Below are 17,519 nucleotides of genomic sequence, written 5' to 3' on the forward strand. Positions count from 1 at the left end.
CCCTGAAAGTACTTTTCGTGTACCGTTCGCATTTTGTAATAATAATAATATACCTCCTCGCTCTCCTGTCATCCCGGTACCGCCGCGGACGGGAAAACCCGAAACACGTATCTCAAAGAAAAGGATAATTTTTTTTTCGGTCTCACTCTTCGCAGTCATGCGACTCTGGTACATTTTCAAGATGAGGAAGTCAACTTTGCCTGTTTGACATAAATAATGTTTACACATTTAGGGGGGGGCGTTTCATTCTCCGTTTATACATATATTGGCGCCTCTTACATTCAACACTGGTGGCCGCGTTGCTTGAAATGGCTTTAGCCGTGCATAGTTAATTACCTGACCTGAATTAATAGCCTGGAACATAACCTCACCCTCTCAACATACCCCTAATTAGATATTGCTTGAAATGGCTTTGTTTGGTGACCAGATCTGAAAAGTCAGGAGATTCCCCACTTTTCTCTTCCTATCTCCTTCCTCGCCCCTCTACCTTCAGCCTCACAACATACCCCAATTGGGAATAACATTGTCACTGGTTCTTACTGGTTGGTAGCAGTTGGGACTCCTCACGCAGTATTAACATAAAAAATAACATGCCTAGTCATAAAATTATCTATATTAAATATAAAAATAATGTTACTTCAATTTAAACCTTCTTTTATAATATTATATACACATATAAAAATGGGGGCGTGTGTAGTGTGTACTCGTCTCTTTTCTTTACCACCTGTTGTTGCAGCATTTTACTGGATGAAAAGTAAAATAAATATTATCTTTACGAGACAACAAGAAACCCTCAAGATTCTATCTTGAATGATTATCTTCAAGTACAATAAATTTTACTTCGTTCTTTTTACAAATACAATAATTTCGAATAAGAACTATGTTATCTTTATTGAGTCTTTTTATTTTATGCAGAGATCATACGGATTACTAAAAAAATCTCTAATTTGACCAGGCATTGACGGTTGACAGTTGACCGTTGGCACCATGTTGGCACCCAATCACCCATTCGACCCCAAGCGACCCCAGCTGTTTGTTTGTTGCAATGGCACAATGCAAGCCACTTTCGGAGGGTCCCGGGCCATTCACAAATGCGTCAAATATCCCCCCTCAAAGGGAGTGCATACTCCGTGCCGACCGGTACCGTTTTGATAGTTCCCGTTTAGGAATCGACGAGTTTTATCAAATTGTGAAACAAACGTAATATAAAATTAGTAGATTCTAACACGATGTCAATGATCGCCGCAAAAACCATTTGTCATCATAATTTTAAACGTCTTTATGTCTCCTTTTAGGTGATCTTCGAAAAAAACATGTGTTGATTACAAGATTATTGTGCTAATATTTGCATGAAAAGCAATAAAGTTGTTTGTGAAACGATTAGATTTTGGATAATAATCTAATTTGTGGCAAAAGTGAAATAATTACTGCAGTGTTAACAAAACAAGTGAAGTTGGATTTTGCAAAAGCAATCAATGTTTTTATGACTAAAAATAATTAGAGTGCAATTAAGATGGCAGCAGCTATGATTTCAGACCGGGGACTTCGTAAGAAAATAACTCAAGAAGCTGTAAAGGAGGTTCCGAAACCACCTCCTAAAAAGGCACCGAAGAGAAGATCGACAACCTCTTCAAAGACGCCAAAAGTGACAGAGAATAATAATAATCATTCAAAGAAACCAAAAATAGTTCCTAACGGAGATAGCAAAGATGATCTTTTTGAAGCTTATCAGCCGTGGGTTATTCAAGCCTACGGAGACTTGGCTAAAACCAAAACCATTACATTGCGAAAGTATTCTCGAATATTGAAGGCATTACGAGGAGAAGATCTGCACAGTTCAGACAGTTCAAAGTTCAGGTTTTGGGTGAAGGCTAAAGGATTTCATCTTGGCCAGCCGCCAGGGTATGACGCCAAGCCTGCAGATGGGATAGTCTGCCGGTACAGTGCTTTGGACGTGGATGGAGGTCAGGAGGCAATCGACAGGTGCTCAGGGTCCGCGGGAGACCCTGCCCTTTATGTCCCAACTGCTCCAGTTAAGGTAACATTATTTATTTATTGCAAATCAGAGAATATTAATTTTTCACATAATAATCAACCTCACTAGGACTAATTTCCTGGATGATGCAAAGGGTCTGCGTTACTCATTTTTCTTCTGCCTTGGATTAGATTATTAATAATATGATAAATTGCGAATATTTTATGTGTCCGACTTGTATGACGTTTAGTTTCAGAGTAACAAATTCCTTGGCTACTATCATTAAATCCCGCGTGAAATTAGTGTTTGTTTTTATTGCTTCGTTTTTTCTAATTGTAAACAATTGCATTCCGAATCAACTGTAGATGAATTATTCGTCAATGCGCCGACCCTACAGCAAACATTTTTGCATTGGTTCATTGATTGCTTCTAGTAATCGTGAATAACTATTACTTACGTGAATAACTTTGCACTTAAAAGACCACCATGTTTTTGTCATTCGGCTTTCAAAATAGTTTAATTTAGGTTACTTCAAACCTCGTTACAGTTGAATTTGTGTTAACACCTTCGCTGTAAATAATAATTATTATTTGTTACTTCTGATTATTCTATAGTTGGGAACTCTTTAATTAACATTAATAATTTGGATTTATACAGAAAATGTGCAATCAATTAATTTACATGCATTTTAATGTTTTCGTTAAATGTATTACTCTTAATTAATATTTTTAATAATGTCAAATACATAAAGTTTAATTAATAATGCAGTTTTCGCATCATTTTGTATTCGGAGTTGCTTAATGTTATGTATACACTTTAATCATTATAAAATAGCAACACTATCAGTACCTACGCTTTTGCTTCGATATATCGACGATTGTTTGATAGCAATATGGCAACATCAAACAGTTCAAAAACTAAATTTTAAAAATTATAAACAAAACTGAAGAATATTACTATGTAAATATTGAAGACAATATTAGTGATTTCTAAACGAAAATCTGAAACACAAAAATCAGAAAAGGAAACGGTCACATCTGGGACTCGAACCCAGGACCCTTGTCTTTCCGTGACAGTGCTCTACCAACTGAGCTAATGGGACCCTATTCCCCTCGGTCATTTTTAACTGTATCATACTTCGAATAAGAACCACTAACATTGTCTTCATTTTTTCACCGCACATTTATATTGGCAACTATCTTTATGGTTCTTATTCGAAGTATGATACAGTTAAAAATGACCGAGGGGAATAGGGTCCCATTAGCTCAGTTGGTAGAGCACTGTCACGGAAAGACAAGGGTCCTGGGTTCGAGTCCCAGATGTGACCGTTTCCTTTTCTGATTTTTCTGTTTCAGATTTTCGTTTAGAAATCACTAATATTGTCTTCAATATTTAAATATTAAAATTTGAGGTTTTACTCAATAAAGTCATTCCGAAAAATAAATATTATTATGTTTCGATACTTAGAAATCGCTTTTCGATAACCTTATCGTAGTAAATATCTTTATTTACTGGCTACCTTAAAGTGACAACTAAACATTCGAACATTCGATGTCTGCCGTTCAGACTTATCTACCCCCAAAATAAACATTTCATCTCATCTTTTTCCCTTTATGCCATTCCGGTCAGGAACAAGGTGTGTCCCAGACAAGTCCAGCAAGTCCCGTACTTTTCCGATTATTGAAATAAGCACATAGGCCTCTCACATTGGGGTCGAGAGGCTGAAGGGACTGGGGAGGGAAAAGAGATGGTAGGAGGAAGTTTGATCAGTACAGAAGTTAAAAAGAAAAGGAGAAGGGGAAGAGTAGTCCCATCGTGGTCCGGAAAGTGGTCCCAGCATTGCCGAGGTACCAGGCCAGCAGAAAACGCATGAGATGCGTGACGTGCAGAGTGCATCACATAACCTCCCACGATAAACACTCCTACCTCCGTAACACCTCCCTCTTTCTCATTAAAGACGCACGTAACAAAAAGAGAGATTACAACGGGCCTCTCAGCGGCGGGACAAAGATAATTCAGCAAGAAGCCACGTAGAGCTACCGAACCAAAAACACAAACCAGTAAAATACGCATATGTAAAAAATTCCATTCAATACCACAATAGCTTTTAATAACACTAAGAAAATACTTAACATTTTCATAAATTGCCTAAAATTTACATCTCGTTGGTACAAATCTCACGCCAAATAAACACTCTAAAATTTGGGAGGCGGGTTTGAATACCGTCGCCCCGGTAACTATTTATTGGATCTGGTGATTTAGCAATGGTCCCAATACGTTCAGGATGCGCCCGCCCATCTGCTGCGCGACGTGCCAGATCGGGAGAAGCTGGTTTGGGGAGACTATATAACAGTGTGGGGTTAAGGTTAAAAAAAAACTCACCCATAAAAAAGACAAATCAATCAGTACAATAAATTTAGTCACACTTATATAGTATGTTTGACCTTTTTGTATTACGTATGCATATTACTTGTTTGTGGCGGAGCACAAAGATGGTAAGCTTTACTTGCATGGTGCATCGACTGCTAAATTTAATTAAATACTACATAGTAAGTAGGTACTTAAGTGGTGTTGTGTGCGCGCAAAATAATGCACTTACTTGTTAGTAGGTGCGACAAAAAAATAGTGGGAATATTTTATGAATTATATTAATATTATTTTGTAAATTAATAATTTTAATAAACAAACTTCGTCTGTGTCGCACACCGTCAAAGAAGCCATATTGTATTGCGAGTTTAGGTGTAGAATGCATCTTTAGTTGAACACGGTGCGCCCGCAGTAGCCGTTTGCAATTAATACCCACCCACCACCCACATGACTCCCCCACACCCCACACCTCTTTTAGCTTCATGCTTCCCTGTGCATCACCGAGATTTCACACTAGCTAACTCTATTTCGAATTCGATAATAGAAACAAGAGGATGTGCCATTTTATATTAACATTTTATCCCAACCGTCTGGAGGAAGTGAGACTATGCTATCCCCAATTGGGTTCAATTCAGATCTGGTCACCAAACACGTCTAAAGCTATTTCATCAAGCAACGTTTCGATTCTGAATGATGGTCCTTCATCAGGTCGGTACTGAAGTAAATATTGTGGTATAACACAAATTAATCAAATAAAATTTTCTTGTGTACGCTTGAATTTTAATCCGCTACATCCGGATTCGTTGCTAATCCGCCATCTATTCCGTTAAAATAACATACAGAATAATTTGTCACAAGAGTCCCAAATTACCGTTTCCAACTGTCTGAAGCCAGTGGAATTATGGCATCCAAAATTAGGCTAAGTAAGTAAGGGTGGGAATTATAAAGGGAAGTCTTATCTGGTCTGATCTGGTCACCAATCACAACTAAAGCCATTTCAAGCAGAGTTTCGATGCTGAATGGCGGTCTTTCTCCTTGGCGATACTGAGAGTATCTACAACTCTTTGTTAGTTTAAGATGTGGCATTTTTGCACGCTGTTCTTTTAAACCTAAACTCAAAACATCTGATTTTTGAGTTATTTTAATTTTATTTGGTTTTACGCCCAGTCGGCCTTTTACATGGATTTTAAAAACAGAATACATCAAAAACAAAAACAAAAAACATAAAGCAAGATATAACAGTAAACTCATAAACTGAATATAAAACAAAATCATTAAAACATGTAACAGTAACAGAAAATAACAAAGAAACTAGAACAATACTACATTATAAGACAAATGTCTATAAATGTAGTCAACAAATATATCAATAGTACCCCCATACTTGTTGCCCAGATCATTCATTATATTGGTTAGTGAGTGTGTCTGATAGTTGGTTGTGTATGTATGCAGAAGAATGTTATATTTTGTCTTATATTCTTAGTCGGTACATGGAATTTAATAGTGGCAACGATGGCAGGACTGTCGATTAAGTTGTTAATGACTCTGTGTAACACAACCAGGTCTGACATAATTCTCCTGTCAGACAGTGTTATTAGATGCAATGGGGTGCGAAATATACTATAGCTACTATTTATAATAGGTCCCATATCTTGCCCAAATGCGCCCATCCCATAATTCATCCTGAGCTAACAGCTCACAGCTGTTAGTAAAGGTACGCCGATTTGGTAGGTGTGAGGCGTGGGTGACGCGTATTACCGTGATAAGCTGATAAGTGAAGAGGGAGTCGTTGAGGACTTATAAATTGTGGTTCCAGAACAAAACATTATATTGAAAAAATACAAGCTTAGTCTGACCTAACCTTACTTAACCTAACCTAACTTAACCTAACATAATCTAACCTAACGTAACCTAAAGTAACCTAACATAATCAAGATATTCACTTTATTCAAAAGATTATAATTCCAAACCAAACGTAACCAAAATATGATAAGTAAAATTAAATATTATACACGTTCTTCAAGAATTATCCAAAAATACATACACGCACATATAAATGTGTGTTTTCATGTTTCAATATATTAGGTCTGTGAAAAAAAAAAAAAAACTTTCTACTACAACACATAAATACCTGTCACACTTAATCACAAACACGTTAACACCTCAGCACAGGTTCTCCCAGTGAGGTGTTCACGTAACATACAATATCACCCACACACAGTTTTACCTATATCTTCTTTATTTTTTATACCTTTTTTCTGTACTTTTTACTCTGTACTACAATATAAACCACTGTAATCATTTTTTGTAAAATGTGTATTCAAGAATAGACATAAATAAATAATCTAACCTAACCTAACGCAACCTAACCTAACGTAACCTAGCATAATCTAACCTAACCTAACCTAACCTAAACTAGCCTAACCTATCCCATAATTTTTATCATGTTCTGTAATTTCAGTATTCTGTTTTTCATCATTTTTTAATGGCTTTCCGGTATACCGGTATTTTAAAGGAAGATGCTCCGAAGAACTAGCGTTGTTGATCCCTTCGGCACCGGTGCTACACAGGTGTCACATAAGAACGGGTCTTTTCTAGGACACCATCTTGGCTGTGGAACGATTTGCCGGCATCTGTGTTTCCTCCTTCCTACACCATGTTGTGTTTCTTCAAGACCCGCGTTCACTCCTGCCTTTCCTCAAAAATACCCTCCACACGGTATCTCCATAGGTGACATAGGCCACGAAAGGAATTATTTTAGCTAACGTAAAAAAATTAATAATCAAAATTAGTAAAAGTACAACTTGAAATTTTGTTTTGCTCGATTTAGTATTGAACGTTCCTACCCAGGAACTGGAGTCCACAGCTCTACCAACCTCGCCAAATGCCGATCGGGTAGGACCGACATTTCGCATAGAAATACGTATGTGTCGGCGTGTGTGTACGAGACTGCAACCAAAAGCTAGAATGCATTGTCATTGACAACGAGACTACCTGCTGAGTTTCAGCTCGGCAGAATGTTGGGAAGTGGGTTAATTTCCGCTTCCAAGATATGCATTGAAAACAAAATTTTAATTTAAAAAGATGTTTAAAAAAAAGTCATTCTGAGTTGATATCCCAAAAAACCTTCCCTCTTCCTTAACACCCTCCCAACAAGGGAGGAACCCGCCCATGTGAATGCTATAGCTACGCCAACCTCTCCGGCGGACGTGAAACAGGATCGCATGATCACATCTCACGCTAGGCAGGTGGAAGTGAAGATTGGCCTTTAGCGCAACAAGATGCATTACTAGACAGCAGATCGTTCAATACCAGGTAGGTATCAAGTAGTCAGGACTTTGCGAAGTTGCCATCTACTTTAAACCAGTTATCTGCACTGGTATCGATTTGTTACAGACGCTATTAGAGGCCATACTATATTTATTAATGCCATATCTTTGATGCACCAGCTGATCGAATAATTAAACTTATTTAAAAGGAGCAAAATGAGTTCCTTAAGGCGAAGCTTAGTGCCCAATCACTATTTTGATTAATCTTTATAACGAATTGGTGTAAATTATGAATATCAAAAAATATGCTTTAGATAATTTAAAGGTTTTCCTATCGTTTCGCTTGAGTAAAATACAAATAAAAAATAAATTACTAAAAAATATAAATGTTAAATACTAAATTTTTTTTTCAATAGAATAGTATCAACGCATAAAGGAAACAACTTAAAACAAATACAGTATTATAGTTAAGATTATATGTGACATTTTCACTTGATTAACTTTTTTGCTGTCTTATAAAATTATTTAATAAATAAATAAAAAACAGTTTTGTGTTTGAAATCGAACGTTTCAAGACTCCGTTTATAAAGCGATTTTAATCCCTATTACCTACGATATAAGGTATACCAAGAATACACATTTTTGTCTGGTAGCTTCCTCTTAATATACTTTTAAACCTTTTAACGGCCCCATAGTAAGCGTTCAAATTCAAATACGGTTTTAAAGGGAGATATGTAAATACGAATGTTAGAGGGAGCGCGTTAATATTAAAAATTAAGCGAAAATGGTAAAAATATTTAATTCAACGCGACTCGTTTGAAATAGAGCTAAAATCTCTCCACAACTGCTTTAGTTGCATTTAAAGAAACACTCTGAATTTTTTAATACCTCTAACATATTAAATGACAGAACAATCCGTGTTTTTAATAATTTTCAATAAATTCAAACTATATTTTAAAAATACAGTTTGAATTTATATGACGTCATACGTCGCAGTTTCGTTTGAAAGTAAGTCCGCTCCCTCACAGCTCGGTACGAATTCAACATCTGCCTAAATAAATTATTAACAAGAAAACATTTTAATACGTTTATAAATTAAGGGTGTGGAGAGGGGAAGGACATGGGAAAGAAGAAATTTTGTACCTAGCTTTTCAGATCACCAAAAACGAATTACACCACTTCAGGCAATGCTTTGATTCTGATCGGTGGTTTTTCACCAGGAAGATACTGAGAGTAACATTTAAAGCAGTCATTCCCAATGGACAATTGCATGAAGGTCCATGCCATGAAAAACAAAATTGGGGATGCATGGGGGGTCCACGAGAGTGGAATTTGCACATTTGATACCAGTAGTACCAACGGAACCTTTTGACTATGGTTGTAACTGAACTGCGCAAGGATGGCACAGATAGGGTTGCCAGTTGGTTCAGATAATATTTTTTTGGTACAATTTGTCGAAAATCAAAGAGTCCTTTGATAATCATAAACTCTTTGATTTTGTAAATTTCTGAGGGTGAAAACAATTAAACACTTGGTAAACATGAAAACTTATTACTATTAGTAAGCAAAAAATCACTTTTTAACACATTTGCACTAGATGCTACCGCTTTAAATAATCCTTTATTTATTTTTATTTTTTTTTAATGTATATTTTATTTAGTTATAAGAGTTTACATCTTATACCTAATATATTATTTTCTATGACTACTACAATATTATTTACTTCTTACATACTAAAATTTAGATTTAACAACATTGAGACATAATCCACGAAAAACTGCAAGACTTTTAGCTTCCTTAACAATTACCGGGAGTTCATTGAACATTTTAAAACCTTTATAATAAATATTGTTTTGTGTTTCTGATAAGTGTGTTTTAGGAAGCCTAAAATCGTTGCAGTTTCTCGTAGGATATAAATGAACTGCACTATTAATTCTAACATTCTTTGACATATAGTCAGGTAACATTTTATTTTTTAGCTTATAAATAAACACTAAGGTATTATAAACTAATCGTTGCCACATACTTAAAATATTGAGTTGACGTTGCATGGTTTTTATTCTGGTGTACCTGCTACAACACAGTATTGACCTCATGCCTCTGTTCTGGATTACTTCAATTCTCTTAATTTGGGTTTTGTTACTTAGAAATATTACACTTGTACAATAATTTAGATGGGATGCTACAGTGGTATTGTAGACCAATATCCTTGTTTTAATGTCCAATTTTCCTTTTATCCTACTTAAGAAATTAACCTTTTTCGCCATTTTTTTATTTAAAATTTCAAAGTTAGTGTTAAATTTTAACTTGTTATCTATTATGATTCCCAGGTATTTAATTTATTTTACTTCTTCCATATTTTGATTGTCTATATTTAGGACAGTATGTACGTTTAGTTTTTTCCCTAATACCATAAATTTACTTTTAGTTACATTTAATTTCAATTTATTTATGATTAACCACTTAGATAATTCATTAAGTTCATTTTGTATTTTTGACAACGCATCTTCAATATTATTTGCTATAATATATAAAAGTGTGTCATCTGCAAAAAGTTTGATGGAACAGTACTTTAAGCACTTCACTATATCATTAATATATAAAATAAATAGGAGCGGTCCCAAAACAGATCCTTGAGGAACTCCAATGTTGATTTCTTGTTCTTCAGAGATAGTATCTCCAATTTTGGTTTTTTGTTTTCTATTTTTTAAGTAATCAATAAACCACTGCAATTCATTAGCACGGATTCCTATGTCCTTCAATTTCATTATTAGTCTTTCTCTGTCTATTATTGTCTGAAATTGTATCTTTAAATTGAGTGCAACTGATATTTAAATTGAAGAAAACACATAATTCGCTTTTTACGGTATTCACACCTAGTAGATTTCTTTCGTCAGTCCATATATTACCCATTACACTAAAAACTCTTTGTACGAAGGCATTGGAGACGGTAACACTGCACACATATTGTACCATTTTCAACATGTTTGAGCAAGTCTTGCCCGCCAGAATCGCTCACGGCTTTTGCTCTGTAAATTATCTAGTGATGAGTATTTGCGATGTATTTTCAAAAAACCCGGACATTCTATTGTCTGGTTTTTCAAAATTTTCTAAATCGGACCGTTCAAAAAACCGTACTGTCCGATCCAAAACCGGACATCTGGCAACCCTAGGCACAGAACCAATTGTGCTTGTACGAACTTGTTTAATGAATTTCAGAGAAAAACACCATTCCAGTAATGTTTTTTTAATCCCATCGATTTGTCAGCTTCAAAAACGCATTGAAATGGACGAATTTATAAAAAAATAAATATTGGGAAACCAGGGGGTCTACCGAAAATAGAAAAAAATCCTCACTTGGTCTACGGGACAAAAAAGTTTGGGGACCTCTGATTTAAAGGAAATGTGGTATAGCAGTGATGACAAGTATGTTGTGTTTGAGGTAGTCTGATGATGGTCAGAGTGCATTAAACCCTCGGGGTTCCCTGCGTAGCCAGGTTTATATAATATTATATTATCAGGACACAGTAATGGTTGAGCTTCGTGGGCGGGGAGCCATTCCTATAACAGTCAGTACGCCATGTTGTCGTTCGTGTATTCGACATTTTGTTCATTGATATAATACACTAGCTGAAGTCCCCGGAGTTGCCCGGGCTTTACAAAGAGTTTTTAGAAATCTAATGTAGACGCTGACCTTCATTGTTTTGAAGGTCAGTGTACAAAATTTTATCAGTCTCCGAATAAAACTATAGATTTGTATAAAAATCAAACCCGCTCCGATGTATTTAAAAAGATATAGGTATATGTACAGCAACGTCTTTGAGGTAATTTTTCACAAAAACGGCGCAAAACGTTGCATTATATGTTTTTTTCTGAATCTCGTATCTCCCTATTCAGAATCTCAAGAACACATGCTAACTATGACTTTGCCGATGCCGTCAAGAAGTCATCAAAAATACGCCAAAACATAAAAATACCGAACAATAACGGCAAGGTAAGGCTCTCGGCTAGCAATCCGGAGGTCGCGGGCTCGAATCCAGTGTGCACAGGTAAATCTTATTTATTTAATTTGTGTTACTTCTCAACTCATTTTCTTCCCCTCCCCACTATCTTAGCCATAGTCTCACTGGCTTCAGACAGTTGGGAGCAGTTGGAACTCTTGTGCTGTAAAAATGTTATTGGCTTCTCCGGAGACACTTAACAGATAATTACTGTTGATCTATAAATACCGATTTGAAAGAAAAATGTTATCTCCAATTTACATAAAAACTTTCGACTCCTGGAATCAGTCAGATTCAATTGTTTATTTGCTCAAGAAAGAATTTGAATATTTGATGAAATAATGTTTGATCAATTTCGCTGGATGCAATGAAAAATTTACCAAAACTGAAAGAAAAAATACGTCGCCAATTTTCATAACGCCTTTCGAATCTATGACCCAGAAGGTTATAGGTAAAATGATCATGTACAAAATGATCATATACAAAATGATCACTTACAAAATGATCATATACAAAATGATCACATACAAAATGATCATATACAAAATGATCATATACAAAATGATCGTAAGCAAAATGATTGTAGGCAAATAATAGGTGTAACAGAGATATTGAACGAAGGGTAAATGCAGGAAACTCCATTAATAGAGGACTGAACGCAGTTGGCGCTAACAAAAAATTGTCCAAAGAATCGAAGCTAGCAGTTCACAATGGAGTGCTGGTACCTACCCTGATGTACGGAAGTGAGGCATGGAACTGGCAGAGAAAGGATGAAAGTAGACTAAATGCTGTAGAAATGAGATCCCTGAGGCGTATGTGTGGTAAAACCATGTATGATCGGGTGAGAAATGTGGAGCTCCGCAAAGAGTGCAAGGCTGATGTAAGCGTAATGAGTAAGATCAAAAAAGGGACGCTTAGATGGTTTGGGCATGTAGAGACAGATACTCAAGGCGGCAATGTCAAGAGTCAGAATAATAGAAGAGTATGTGTGAGACGATGTATGAATGTGAATGAGGCAAGGAGTGTGTGCCAAGACCGAGTTGTTTGGCGGTCCGTCCTCTCTGCCTACCGCTGCGGGAAACGGCGTGATGGTTAGTTAGTTAGTTAATAGGTAAATGATTTTAAACAATATAATACAATCAAATATACAACTAAACTAATAACCGTGGCTCCCTTGTCAGGCACAAGAGTTTAAATATATTAAATATAATATTATGTAAAACGTAAAATGTAAAACGTAAAATGTAACTAATATTCTTTATATTACAAACAAAATGGTACATTACGATCATTTACGACGAAATGCGCTTAAGATCAAATGATAATTACGTTATTTTCACATGATATTTTTGCTTACGCTCATTTTATTATGATCAAAACGTTGGTCACCAACTCAGATAGGTCGGTAAATGAAATGTTGATCAATTTTATTAAAAAAACATTGTAAAATTAAACGTATCTAAACGCACGGACAAGCAACGTCACATTTCTCTCTGTTAATTTCTTATTACACGTCTCAAACTCTGTACAACTCTGTACATGGTCAGAAAGCCAGGAAAGGCCAACTAGCTCACCCATTACACTTGACAAAAAACTCCGCGATTTAATTTATAGTTGCGCCTACCCACAACATAAATAAATGTTAACTTGGTCGGAACAGCTTTTACTAATGGCTTCAAACACAATCCTGAGTAGTCCCATGTAGGGATACCTATTCCTACCGTACTGCCATTGTACACTATAGCAGACAATATCAGAGCAGTCCCAGCATTGACTCGATACATGACAATGGATAATGGCAGGATGGAGTGACTAATAACAACTAAATGTAGCAGTCTAAAGCATCAACAATCAGTCACGAATGTGTATGATGTGCGACAGACACGGCGTATTAATAATATACATAGTTTGTGGATCCTGTCCAAAGTTGCTGTATAGTTTTCATTGTTTTTCACTCCACCTGAAATTTTATGTGTCAATAAATAAGTTCAAGGTTTGCTTTGCCTACAGGTGTACTTGATAGGATAAATTTGCAGGCGACCAGAATATGGATTAAGGTCCGTTATCTGTATTCTAGCTCAAGTTTAAGCGTGCTAAATCGTCGGCCCAATCCTCGATAAGCCGCAAAGTAGTTCTTTAGTAACGCAAATTTTAACATTTATGTAAATGATTGCATAATTTATCTCACCAAAATTTACGCAAATTGCCTAGTTTATCATTATGAACTGAATATTAATCGAGTAATGAGGAATGTCAATGATATTAAGTTATTGATAAATCAATTTAAAATAGTCTGGTAAGGTATTATCCACTTTTATAATATGCCGAGTTTGCAAAGCGTCTCGAGTGATCTCACGCTGTAATATGCCATTTTTTATCTGCAGATTTTTTTTATATCCTAAATATATAGGATAAACGGTATAAACTATGGGTAATTTCATTGGCTATACGACTATAATCAGTTTATAATATAATAATAGCATGGCATTTATATAGCGTAGTTTAGTGTCATTTCACTTCAAGCGCGCTTAACTATAACAAACTTAAAAACGGTAATTTAGTATCAGTGGTCATGTTCTTAATTATTCCTGCAGTGTGCCTTACCCAATACAGAAATAATTTTATAACACTAAATATACTGTTTATACAAAGTGATGACAAAACTTAGAATAACAATAACAGTAGGACAGGACAAAACAAGAATATTAAAACTGAAAACATAATATAAAACAGGAGGCAGTTTGTGCTCAGAAATGAGAATCTTGAGCAGACAATTTCACAGAATATGGCTTATTATAAAATATCAAAAAAGGAGTGAAGATTTAAGAATGGTAAGATTTTTTAAATAATTTTGTTTTTAAAGCCCGTTTAAATTCAGCCAAATTCTGGAGATTAGTAAGATTTGAGGGAAGTCTATTCCAGATGAGCGGGCCTGTTACACTAAAAGAGTGATCATAGTATACGGCTCGATTTGACCAGGAAAATTGGATTAGACGATTACTAACATATAGATCTGCTGACCTTAGAGTGAGCTGTCTATTTTGTCGGACACATAGTTCCGATATATAGGTTGGCGCCATTCCTTGCAATGCTTTGAAGGTCATTAAGGCGATGCACTACGTCGTGTAATATTTTAAATTTAGTCGCTATCAATAACAACCCTTACGTAGATGGCGATAAGGTTTAAATTCCCGCTTAACACCATCCTCCTATTTTGATTTATGCAAGAAAGAAACATGGCCAAAAAGTGCCTTTTATTTTATTTTGTGGATGTTCAGTCATAAATATTTAATTTTATGTCGATCATTTTATAAATAACTTAATTTGCCCCATTATGCAATAAAATCATAACCGAAAATGGGTTCGTAAGTAGGAGATTTTGAACTTTAAAGCAGTTTTCATAGGCCCATATTTTTTTATTTTTTTTATATTTTTATTGTACGACAGACAGGTAAGTCCAATTATGGTACAATTTTATCAAAACTAACAATACATGTACATATTTTTTTAAAAACATGGTATAGTTATATTAAACACATCTATATGGGGGGTGCATATAAATCATCCCTACTCCCACTGGAAACTATTCAAAAAATACTAATAAAAATCATCTTAAAAAAGCCATATTACTACACAACTATAAATGTTTTTCAAGATTTCCCGGTTCCCCCACTTACAAAAATTTATGACAAAATTGCACTTCTACAAATACATAAAGATTTCTTTAGTAAAAATAATTTACCACAATTGAATATTAGCAAAAGAATAATATCTGTTGGAGGACTAACCGTGCCACTAGCACGAACCACAACAGCACAACATCACTATATATTCAAGGGTGTAAAATTATTTAATAAATTACCCCTTGATATACGATCGGAAGAAAACTACGAAAAATATAAAAAAAAAAATAAATTAAAATACTCTTGTACCACCTCATAACCTTACTTATTGTTTAGAAATATGTTTTTGCCTTTTAAATTCTTTGAATCATTTATTAACTAACCTATATTTTTATTACTTTTATTGTTATTTTTTGTTGTTATTTTTTGTGTTATTTTTTGATTTATTACTAATATTTTTTGTTTAATTTAAACAAATGTAAAAATATTTTTGTTGTCCTCTCCTAAACACAAGCAGCTGCTTTATTAGGAGAGTGATTGATATATTGGTGTTTATATTGTTAAAAAAATTGTAACCTTGTTTATATGTTTCAATAAAAAAAAAAAAAAATAAAAAAAAAAAAAAAAAAAAAAAAAAAAATATCCGCTGGTAGGGCATTTAGCAAGGTCATACCTCTTGTCATGCTATGTTGGGCAATTATAAAAAGAATTATCTAAAAAATATTCGATTATTTCAAAGGCCAAGATGTATTCTACTCGCAGTATTTAATTAAAGTATCTGAAACATTTCTAGGCGATCAAATTTTCAAACCATAAACACATGATTTTGCATTACTACGTATGGCATCGCCTTAAGCAGTTCTTAAATTCTATTATTTCAGGACATCGAAGCCAGTGAAGGCGATCCCTTAGAAGTATGGTTATACTGCGTATTCAAATTCAGAGGTATGATTTTTTTAAATGAGGTTGAGAAATTATGAACGAAAATCACTCATATTCCAGTTATTGACGCGAGCACTCGAGTGACTACGATAGAGATTTAAAAATGTTAAATGTTTATGAACAGTTTGATTTCAGCGGTTAGTCCATCTTAATTTTATAAATAGCGCTTTGACTACAGCTAAACAAATACGATTTTCAATATAGTTCCTCGCATATCCAGCACCATGCTAATTGATGTGGGGAACTTTATTAAAAATCAACTCCCGTAAATACAAACATTGCGATTGATCGAGATGACAGAAGTTTGGATTTGAAAAGTAAACTCGTTCCTCTATTAGAACCATAGACTACTAAATATATCTATGCCTTAATTATATGCTAAGCTCGACATTCCAACTAAGCCGAGCTTAAACGCAAACTGAAATACCGTTCCTATGAAAGTCGTATATGATTTTAAATTTTCATGACAGAAAGTATGATCGTGATTAATTTTTGGGTTATTATGCCGTATTTCACTTGCTTCCTCTTTAGCCAACGTTGCGGAGAGCGTTTCAGTGTAAATCATTAGGAAAGATGTGGAGATTGTGTGAGGTAGTTTTTATGCAATTAAAAAATATGAGAATTACCAACAATAAAATGAATTCTTAAATTTGTATACGTGTTTTAAATTCACACAGTAAAGGTTAATCAAAAAATAATATGTCCGAAATAACCTCGCCTTTTCCGATAACTTGAAACTAAATTCACAACATGACATTTAACGGATTAAAACTGACCAAAAATAACGCAAATATTTATAATTATACGAATATAATATTGAATTACTCATTATAGTAGAAATTATGAACAAAAAACATAATTTGAATCACACATCACAAATCAAAACTGTCATTTTGTCGGGAAACACACGCGCATGTCACAAGTCTGCCAAAATGCAATGTTGCCAGTTCTTTCGCAGCTCAGTAAAGACATTTTTTTATTTCTATTATTCTAAATAGAAATTGTACGGTTTTTGTTTAATGTGTAACTAAAATACCGTTTAAAGGGTTGGGAAGTGTTTTTTACTAGTAAGGCTTTTAATGTGGTTTACTGCGTTTACTTTTGGTGTAGTCATCTAATACCGGATTCCGAATTAAGCTTTGCACCCAGTCGTTCGCTATTATTTATTGTCTCCGTAATAGGCGTGCTCAATGCGTTTTGGGTTTTTACTTTAGGCACAGATCCGAAGTAATTGCCGATGCAACCGTATAAATCGTAAATCTCTAAATATTACAATTAAAATCTGAAATTAAAATAAAATCTCGTCACTACACATATTGTTTCTCCTCGGCAAGCACCAGGG

At 34.8% G+C, this 17,519-nt stretch overlaps 1 protein-coding gene across 1 annotated transcript in view; it reads left to right on the plus strand.

Moving 5' to 3' along the window:
• Positions 1–1,321: 1,321 nt before the first annotated feature.
• Positions 1,322–17,519, plus strand: part of LOC149410028 (nucleolar protein 4) — a 401,267-nt gene continuing 385,069 nt past the window's right edge. Inside the window, exon 1 of the mRNA XM_089648923.1 lies at positions 1,322–2,038. Coding sequence (XP_089505049.1) covers positions 1,514–2,038 — 525 coding nt within the window. The 5' untranslated portion in view covers positions 1,322–1,513. The remainder of the gene's footprint in view (positions 2,039–17,519) is intronic.

Source organism: Hesperophylax consimilis, chromosome 28 (genome assembly GCF_061612785.1).
Source record: "Hesperophylax consimilis isolate HC1 chromosome 28, BYU_Hcon_1.0, whole genome shotgun sequence".
Classification (NCBI taxonomy): Eukaryota; Metazoa; Arthropoda; class Insecta; order Trichoptera; family Limnephilidae; genus Hesperophylax; species Hesperophylax consimilis.